Source organism: Sprattus sprattus (assembly GCF_963457725.1).
Source record: "Sprattus sprattus genome assembly, chromosome: 3".
Lineage (NCBI taxonomy): Eukaryota > Metazoa > Chordata > Actinopteri > Clupeiformes > Clupeidae > Sprattus > Sprattus sprattus.
The window spans coordinates 44,168,339-44,179,165 of NC_137922.1; the positions used below are offsets into that span (position 1 = coordinate 44,168,339).

At 40.5% G+C, this 10,827-nt stretch overlaps 1 protein-coding gene across 1 annotated transcript; it reads left to right on the forward strand.

Moving 5' to 3' along the window:
• Positions 1-1,182: 1,182 nt before the first annotated feature.
• h1-0 (H1.0 linker histone) lies at positions 1,183-2,562 on the forward strand. Its single transcript, XM_080834070.1, has one exon. The coding sequence runs from the start codon at positions 1,367-1,369 to the stop codon at positions 1,964-1,966; it is 600 nt and encodes a 199-aa protein (XP_080690196.1). The 5' UTR covers positions 1,183-1,366; the 3' UTR covers positions 1,967-2,562.
• The last annotated feature ends 8,265 nt before the right edge of the window (positions 2,563-10,827 follow it).

Below are 10,827 nucleotides of genomic sequence, written 5' to 3' on the forward strand. Positions count from 1 at the left end.
GGACTAAACAATGACAGTACAGTTCATTTGACTATATGGCATAACAGGCGCATTGGACTGACTATACACTGATGATCTTCAGGGATTCAAGATGGCGTTCAGGAGAGGAGCATGATAGCACTCAGTCAGACAATTCTCTAAAAATGCACCGAGCCCCGTAGAAAACCAGAACACACCACTTACGGACGTGTCCTCTGATTATTCTAAAATGCTCGGAGGAGCACGAGCCGAGATCAGATCTCTTCCTCGCGCCCACTTCTCCTCCGCCAGACGACCACTGAACAAAAGAATGTGGAGCGCGCGCCGTGTTTTATATGATCACTTCGATATTGTGGGTGCAAACTGTCTTCACCGTGTCCCGACTCAAGCCCTCGCCCCGTCACCGACCCACCGACCTGTTCGTGTGTGGAGCCGTTTCCTCGGTACCGGTGTGTGAGAAACGGTGTATCAGGTCTTTGAGATGTTGGCAACTTTCCTAGCAGCGAGTTGCCCCGGCTGCAAGGCAGCCTTTCACACACTTGTTTATATAGTTTGAAGCTTTAGAGCCCTAGAAATAAAACGCACCGATTCCGTACAAACCCACAGAAATGCACCAACACGCTATGTCATTTAGGAGTAACTTTCATTCACTCACATTTAATTTATAAAAGGTTTAACAGTAAATAATCTGAAGCACGTCACACCGAGTCGCCTATCCGACTGTGTTAGTTGTCAAACTCTAACGGTGGATTAAAAACGAAAATGATGTTATGCATGCGTCAAACGGCGCGTTTTCATTGTAATATTAATTCGGGTTTCACGTGCATGGTGTGATTTGGGTATCGGTTCCGTTGTTTTGGGTCAATTTCGCACGAATTCTGCAAAATCCATCTTCTCGCTCGCTGCTTCGGGTGGGTTTTCAAGGAATAAAAGTTTATCGGTCGGCGAATTCTCCTCGGAAGCAGGTACGCTTGTGAAGCCTGGGGTGTCTGCTTTTAGCCGACACGGTTGGACGGAACCATGTGTGCCCTAACTTTGTAAATTTAGCGATAGTTCGAGGAAGAAGAAACACAAACCGGCCCGCGCGAGTTTCATGGAGCCTGCTCGATCAGCTGCTGGCAGTTGGTGTTCTCAATCACGTCCGCGCCGAGGCTTAATATTGTCTATGGGCGCACCGGGAGAATAATATACACTTACACAGCGCGTACTGCAGGAGTTTACGTCCTGGTGAGGATCTCGTTAAATTAGGGGGTTACAGAGGAATAGTCTGCAGTGATATTTGCACTAATCTTCCGTATTCGACTCATTCTTGAAAAACATTAGAGGCTTTCAGACTTTTGAATACTGAGAAAGCTTCCCTGAAACGAACTCATCCAAACACTTCGACATGGCAGAGACAGCAGCCGCCCCGGCACAGAAACCCAAAAAGACGAAAGCCCCCAAGAAGGCTGCATCGCACCCCAAATACTCCGAGATGATCAAAGCTGCGATCCTGGCCGACAAGAGTCGTGGAGGAGCGTCCCGGCAGTCCATTGCCAAGTATATCAAGAACCACTACAAAGTGGGCGACAATGCGGACTCTCAGATCAAACTGGCCCTGAAGAGGCTGGTGGGTACTGGACTACTTCGACAGACCAAGGGCATTGGTGCCTCCGGCTCCTTCAAACTGGCCAAAGCAGAGGACACTAAGAAACCAGCCAAGCCCAAAGTGGTCGTAAAAGCCAAGAAGCCTGTCAAAGCCGCGGTCAAGCACAAGAAAGCTCCCAAGCCCAAGAAGGTGGTCAAGTCCCCTGCCAAGGCGAAAAAGAGTAAACCGGCTGAGAAGAAAGTGAAGAAAGCTGAAAAGAAGAAAACGCCCGTTAAACCCAAAAAAGTGGCGAAGAAGGCAAAGGTGGCCAAACCTGCCAAGGCGAGTAAGCCCAAAAAAGTGAAAACGGCAAAACCCAAAGCGAAGACAGCAGCAAAGAAAACAGCAAAGAAGAAGTGAACTCAAATGACAGATGAGACACTGACGGACATTTGACAAACAGTGTAAATAGACTTTTTGAGGAGGTTTTGGTATCTGTAATTATTTTTGTATGGTCTTGTGCGGAGTTAAAACCCGACCTTTTTACCTTTCTTCTCCGCCACTTTTGCACTATATTGTGATAATTAGATCCAGAATAATTTAAAATTCGAGGACTTTTAATTGGAAAACGTTCATGGCAACACAGCAGCCCTAACTATTTATTTTGTCTTATCCTCTTTGTGTATCACTTGTAGCGCTAATCGACCTGTCACTTGAAACAGCAATCGACCAGACAGACAGCAGTCTTTGTTAAGTATGTGCTGTCGAAAAGTGAATCATTGGACGAGGATGTTTAAAAACGGCGGGTGTATTACTTTACTCTGTTAGAGTGAAAATATTTAAGTACGCTTAGTGAAACCGGACTGAGACTTTTCTCTGGAAGGGCAGCGGACTGTTGTATATTTTCAAGTTTCACCATCATGTTCATCTGTTTTCATGTCCAGTTATTATACACATAATAACTCCTTTATACTGTACAATATTAAAATATAAACTTTTTTCTCGTCTTCTAGAAACTTGTCATGTTTTTATTTAAATTGGCATGAAGGTGCACATTGTGCGTGCGTGTGGTTATGTGAGTGGGCAGGGGTGGAAGGGGAGGGGGTCGCTATGGAGTAGATCCCGAGAGTGGAACGTGTAAAAGCGCAGCCTCAGGTTTCTACATACATCCTGCGCATGTGTGTAAGAAATGAAGGCGCGAGCATGCTTGGAAATGACACGATAATAATACTACTACTAATAAGAATAATGAAACTTTATTTATGTAGCAAAATAATTAAATGTTTTCATTGGGGCAATACCAAGGTGGTCCCGAGACTAGTGACCGACACTCGTTCTCCCCTCCGGAGCGGTCAAGCCCTGCGGGTACACAACCACTGTGCTCTCGCGATATAGGGTCATTTAAGTTATGTGGAACATATGTGGTCACCGGTCCACGCATGTGGTGCACAGTCCTAAAACAGTCAATACTTATCATTAAAAAAACTCTATCACGGTGAATTGTGTTGTATCTCCGTAGGGATAGATTCAAACATATTGATAGCTTATTTCATTTCAATACGTATTTGAACAAAGAGTGCCAAATGAGAATATTGAGAAGCTCCGCCCTGCAACTATAAACATTCCAAAACGTGACCGCCCCTCCGACGCTCATGCGCATGGCCCTCCGCCCTTCTATTTTGTCCTCCCTTGAAAAGTGACCAAGAGGCCTCCTCGGCTCCCAGTGCGATGTAAATACTTGCGAGTAATCTTTTGCCCATATAGAAGTGTCCGCTCTGGACCGAGTCAAACAATGGGTAAACAATTCAAATGCGCAGGTGAACTCTTGAACTATGGATTGAAATGGGACGATCTATTGTTCTAAGCATCGACTATGCTGATTTCGTCACTCGCCTTACTCTTACATGCACGGTCTTACATGCACCGTTAAGTAAAGATAACTTCTTGTATTAGGGAAATTAAAATATCTATTATGAACGATGTAAGTTACCTACAAAAATATCACAGTCAGGCCTGAAATCACAAGCCTGAGGGGTCTTCCAGAAAACGGGTTTAGTCACTGTCCAGGGAATGTTAACTCAAGCCATAAACTTGGCTTTTCAGTTAAGGAAAACAAGGCTAGGTTAGTAACTGGGCAGGTTATGTTCAGGGCTACTTTTAAGTCCAAGAGGTCCAAAGCAGCTGCTTTGCCTGTGCTAAACAATGAGTAGGAGATCTAATTAGCAGGAATCAAGTACATCCTGGAAAGAAGAAAAGTATTTCTTAATGACTGGGCAATAGTGATAATATTAGTATAACTGGTATAATCCACAGTAGGTGTTCAGTAGTTTTCCACTTTAAACTGAAAAGCTCAGGCAATTCAGTCTCACGCTTAACTGTCCCGTTGTCCTCCATTTTGAGCCGTACATAATTTATATTCTTGTCAATTTGTTTCTGCAGATTTAGGCTTATATATTATATGAATATGTACATAAATTATTTCTTACAGTGCTACATTTTGCATGGGAGTGGATAAGTTGTCCTTCCTAAGGTGCTTTTCCACTGCAGGAACTCGTAGGCTATTTTTGGGGAGCTGGCAACTTAAGGTGGTTGTCCACTGCAGGAACTGCTCTGAAGGACCTCGATTTAAGGACCGTTTTCGTACCTACTATGGGGTAGGTACTTCTGTGCAGCCCTGAAACTGCTGGGTGGCGCTTGCAATTATGGGTGACGCTTGGTTAAACGCAAGACAAGTGGAAGACAACAACAACCACCTTTATTAAAACCAACTAGACTTACCAGTAATTTATAAAGTTATTGAGATGACATGAATCCATTTAATGGAGTGTTGGCAACTCGATCCTGAGGTAATCCTAACGTTATCTAGATACTCTCTGGTTTAACAATCTACGGTTGGTGTTGCCACTGATGAAATATTTCAATATGTTGTCATGCTCAAAATTGATGCCACGATCAAAAGGCAAAATATTAGGCTCCATCACTTGTAGGTCTGTGGTGGTCCGTCCTGCCCTGCGGTAGAAACACAGAAAGCCTAAGATGGCCAATCAGGGGGCCAGTCCTGGGCTGAGATGGCCAATCAGGGGTCCTGTCCTGTAGACGTTCGCACCACCTAGGAATAGCCCTGAGTTCCTGCAGTGGAAAAGCGCCTCTAGTCTGAAGAGAGTAAGAAGGAAGTCTGAAAGTGCCATTGGAAAAGCAGAAAGTTTGAAATCCATCTCAGTACAGTACTTATTACACACGACACTTGCATCTGTGGTCCTCTCTTCACTTTTAGTCTCCACCTCAGGAGCAGCTGATGTGATCTCTTTATTTCCATCCTGTTATTAAGATTAATAATTAATAATGTTTTCTGTTGGCAATTGAAAGACTACACTAGTGAAAAGACTGACTTACAGCTGTATGAGGTCACATGTTGATGGAGGATCTAGTATAAGCACAAGCACAAGCACTGTTGAACTGTTAAAGTTATTAGTCAGTTTAGGCAAAGATAAGGGGTGCTAGAATGTACTTTTTGTTGTTGTTCACAAAGCCATGTGCTTTTGTTTTTATAGTAATGTACAATTGTTTTCCCTGTCTCTGTTCCCGCCTCTGTTCCGTGTGTCATCATTCACCCCCACTCGTTACTGCTTGGTGTGTCTCATTGATCTCTGCCCACCTGTTACCTTCTTAGTCCTGTGTAATTAAGCCTTTAAGTGTTCTTAAAGCAGCAATAAGGATTTCTGTTACAAAACTAGCAAGCTACTGTAACTACCTAAAAGCCATGCACAAACATTGCAAGCACCAACAACAGCCCAGCTGACACTGATAGAAGCTTGCCAAGACACTAACTGGTGTCTTTTGGCAGTATAGGTGGCAAGGTCATGCTGTAAAAGCTTTTCCTCCATTTTTGCAGGGTGTTCCTGCCCAGTACACAGAACTATATGGGCCATTCTACCGAATTCGTGTAATATGCAGTCCCTCAACAATAAAATCTATTTACAAAACGATTAGGTATTTAGGCATAGATATTAAATTAGAAAATGTTATGGTCTATATAAACCCAATGCATTACATGAGATAGTGATAAGCTAAATATATACAAAATCATCATTTATAGGGTACTTTCTATTGGGAAGTAGCTGTCCCCAACCCTGACATCTAAATTTCAATGCCTTTAAATAACACTTTTCAATTTTTTTTTTATTTTTTTCAATGATTTAATTTCAAAGATCTTTATGATTGGGTTGAAACAGAACTTGGAATATTTAGATTTATTGTGGGTTTAATTTTTAAATCAATTTACTATACTCAAAAAATCATGTCCCTAGTTTTCATGTCACTACCGAAACACAAGAGTTTTAGTCCATAGGCTGAGCCTGTGTTTTAGCCACGACTCTGCATTTTTGACCATGCAGTGACACTGCATCTCTGTCCCTCATGGTTGAATGGTAAGTAGCTAAATCCCATAGTTTTTATATAAATGTGTTCCAAAGTCTGAAAATCGACGTGTAACCTTAAGAATTGTCACTACCGAAACGCATGTTTTCTTCAATTAAGTAAACCTTTGGGGTTTCATGGAAAATCTTATGTTTGTATGTGTGTACACCTCTTCAAAGATGTGTTTGCAAGCCGTGTGCTTGCTAGAATTCTTTATTTATGCTTAAAGTTAGCTAGAATTGTCACTACCGAAACAGTCACTACCGAAACATATGGTAGTGACCAGATGATTTTGGTAGTGACAAAATGAAATGGCAAGTAGTTCAATCCCATAATTTTTAAATAAATGTGTTGTGTGGACTAAAGGGAGGCCCAGAGCACCTTTTGGATGATTTTGGGAGAGAAATGAACATCCATCCAACAGTGCAGTCACTACCGAAACAGTGCAGTCACTACCGAAACAGATAAATTGACCTTGAAAATTTGGTAAAAAATTCATTTCTATGGATTTCATTGTGAAAAGAAATATTTAAAAAAAATACTCTTCAGAGAAGGGAAGGAAACACAATCTGAACAGGTCAATAATAATACTTTTTTACTATAGTAAATGTGATGTTTCGGTAGTGACAATTTTTGGAAGAGGAAAAACATTCCAACACATTCTGAAAATACAATATAAAACTTGACAGTTCTTTTACTAGATATGTGTACTTTAGATATGGCACAATATACATACGGTCAAAGTTTTGGGAAAAAACCATACAAAAATTCAAAATATATCCGACATGACTTTGCATCAATTCGGTAGAATGGCCTATATAGGGCATATCCTTGATGGCTAGTGGGAAAGACACAGGTGTTTATCTGTCCTCCACGTGACCATATGCTATTAAAATCAATTTGAGGATGGTACCAAATTAGTTGCCTATAAAACTTTACCTCAAAAAGTGTAAAGTTGTTGCATAGTGTTGCTTACATTTTATTCAGTTAAATTCTATTCAATTTTATTTATATAGCGCCATAACAATACAATTGTCTCAAGACGCTTTACAGAGCAAAGAGTCTGAACCCCCTTAGTGCAAGCACAATGGCAACAGGGGCAAGAAAAAACTCCCTGTTAGTCAGAAAGGAACCTTAAGCAGAATTACGGCACATAAGGGGGGACCCATCTGCTTGAGGTCGGCCAGGTGGAGATAGGAAGGGGGGGATGGGGTTGTGTGGCAGAAGGGGAAGGGAAACAACAGGTGTTGTACACAGCCTGCATTTGGTAGATGTACATAATATATGGGCCATTCTACCGAATTGGTGCAAAGTCAGGTCGGAAATATTTGGATTTTTTTTATGTTTTATTCCCAAAACTTTGTCCGTATGTATATTGTGCCATATCTAAAGTACACTTATCTAGTAAAAGAACAGTCAATTTTTATATTGTATTTTCAGAATGTGTTGGAATGTTTTTCCTCTTCCAAAAATTTTCACTACCGAAACATCACATTTACTATAGTAAAAAAGTATTACTATTGACCTGTTCAGATTGTGTTTCCTTCCCTTCTCTGAAGAGTATTTTTACAAATATTTCTTGAAGGTTTTCACAATGAAATCCATAAAAATGAATTTTTTACCATATTTTCAAGTTCAATTTATACAATTCATCAAAAATCTAAGTGCAATATTTCTTTGTAAAATGCTAAATACTGATCATATTGATTCCAGAGTTGTTCATTGATGAAATTGAACATACATTAATCCAATCAGTATCATAACATTTTAGTTGATTACTCAATATACTTAATTTTTTACAAAACATCCTGTGTTTCGGTAGTGCTGCACTGTTTCGGTAGTGACATCCAGTGTTTCGGTAGTGACTGCACTGTTGGATGGATGTTCATTTCTCTCCCAAAATCTTCCAAAAGGTGCTCTGGGCCGCCCTTTAGTCCACACAACACATTTATTTAAAAATTATGGGATTGAACTACTTACCAATTCATTTTGTCACTACTGAAATCATCAGGTCACTACCATATGTTTCGGTAGTGACTGTTTCGGTAGTGACAATTCTAGCTAACTTTAAGCATAAATAAAGAATTCTAACAAGCACACGGCATGCAAACACATCTTTGAAGAGGTGAACACACATACAAACATAAGATTTTCCATGAAACCCCAAAAGGTTTACTTAATTGAAGAAAACATGCGTTTCGGTAGTGACAATTCTTAAGGTTACACGTCGATTTTCAGACTTTGGAACACATTTATATAAAAACTATGGGATTTAGCTACTTACCATTCAACCATGAGGGTCAGAGATGCAGTGTCACTGCATGGTCAAAAATGCAGAGTCGTGGCTAAAACACAGGCTCAGCCAATGGACTAAAACTCTTGTGTTTCGGTAGTGACATGAAAACTAGGGACATGATTTTTTGAGTATAGAAAATTGATTTAAAAATTAAACCCACAATAAATCTAAATATTCCAAGTTCTGTTTCAACCCAATCATAAAGATCTTTGAAATTAAATCATTGAAAAAAATCTAAAAAAATTGAAAAGTGTTATTTAAAGGCATTGAAATTTAGATGTCAGGGTTGGGGACAGCTACTTCCCAATAGAAAGTACCCTATAAATGATGATTTTGTATATATTTAGCTCATCACTATCTCATGTAATGCATTGGGTTTATATAGACCATAACATTTTCTAATTAAATATCTATGCCTAAATACCTAATTGTTTTGTAAATAGTTTTTATTGTTGAGGGACTGCATATTACACGAATTCGGTAGAATGGCCCATATACACACACATCCTGTAGGTAAATACATGATACAAACAAGACCAGTTTAGTGGGTATACACTGTGCTCATAGGGTTTCTGTAACAGAGGTAAGGGGAGTAGGAACAGAGAAACATGTCGGTGGTGGTATTAATATATAATGTATATAAATGCTAGCATAGGGTATGGGGTAGAGTAAGTGGATGGCAGTGCGGTGGTGGTGGGTGCAATTGGCTGAGGGTTTCTACAGGTAGATCAGGTGAAGAGACTACAGCAGCGTCCCATAGCAAAGATAGTCTAGGAGAGGAAGAAAAAGAACAGAGTGAGTGGGTAGAGTTTGGCTGTCGATATGCGTAGATGAGGAGTAGTGGGGGTAAGGATCAATGTTTCCACATCCATCAGCAATTGGAATATGCTAAAAGGGTGAGGGAACATTGTTGTTAGTAGACATCAATTTAAAAAAAACAGATAAGGAGATACCTAGTAGATTAAACAGTAGGCAATATAGCCATTTTATCAGAATTATAATAGGCATTAGCAATGTGATATGAAAGGAGAGGGAGAAAGAGAGAGGCTGCCTGGCTAGGTGTAAAGGAACATTATTTAGTATTTAGTTAGGATTGGTACATGTTGTTTAGTTGTTAAGTTATGCTGGCATTTAGCATTATGTTTGGTTTTGGTACATGTGGAGATTTTAGTCATAAGCTTTGTAAGGGTGGCATTCGCTGTCTGTAGCCCAGTGTTATAGATTTTGGTATGTGTTCAGATACGTCTTATGCTTGCTGGCTGGCTGGCCCAACAGGTGATTGGTTTGTTGACGCAATTACTTGTTGCTATAGGATGCACTAAAGAGGAATGTCTTTAGCCTCAATTTGAATATAGGTAGGGTGTCTGCATCTCAGATGGAGGCAGGGAGATTGTTCCAGATTGGTTAATTTAACACCTTAAGACTGTTCCTGTATCCTCTTGCAGAAAGTGGCAATACGACTATTTGCACCATTTACTGAACTGGGTTTTGTATAACTTTTTATGCATCAGACTCACAAAAACCAAACCACCAATTGCCTTTGATGTTAACCAACTGGCTGTTAAACTGTGAGGTTATGGTAATAGAAGAAGGGGTTACTTGTGCTCTTGTTGTTCACGTTTGGAGTCACTATGCTGGTTCACTGCAACTTTCCTGTCTGCGCCCTGAGTTGTAAGTAAAGACTTCTCACTGTGTTAGGAATCAAATCAGATTCCATGTGCTATACTGAAATGGAGAGTTAAACAGTTTTCTTCTTTAAGACACTGGCTGAGAAAATGGAGATTTCAGGTCTAATATAGCCTTAGCAAAGGAGGAAAATGATACAGGATGAAATGTGTAATTAGGACATGAGAAAAATAAGACAAGGAATTAATTTCAATGCAACTGACGTAGTCACTTTGGTCCTTGAAGGTGGAAGGCTATGATGATGCCCCCCCATAAGGGGGTGCCCACTAGCCTGGGTGCCATCCGTTTTGCACGCGCTCCACTGATATGATTGCTGCCTTCTCCCTGAACAAAAGTTTGTGGCTATGATGAAGCCCCCCCACCATGAATCCCGTCCGTAAATGGGTGCCCACCATTGAGGGTGAGGGCCAGCTCTTCAACAGAATTGTTGTTCTACTTCCTCCCCTATGCTGACATGGTTAATTGTGTTGTTTGTTGGTTAATTTTTTTATACCGTTTTTTTTTCTTTCTTTATTCTTACAGCACCCCTTCCGTGAAGTGGGCTACAACACTGTCTTTTTACATCTACTGCAACTTTTGGTTTCGACGCTCAGTAGAAGATGTCTATTATTTTCAGATGCACTGAGAACACGCACAGAACTCTCGGTTAACCAAATTCATAAACGGTGCTCTGAAACCGATAACTCTGAATAAGTCGTAAATGGTTCACTTAACCCCAAGTTCAGGGTTTATGACAGACTAGAAAAGCCTTCTTTCTGGAATACCCCTTTGGTCTGATAAGCAAGCCATTGTCAATGCTGACAATAGAAAGAATCGATGAAGTTGCATATATCATCTACCCTCTTCAGTTTTTGGCTTTGACCCAATTAAAAAACATTAGACC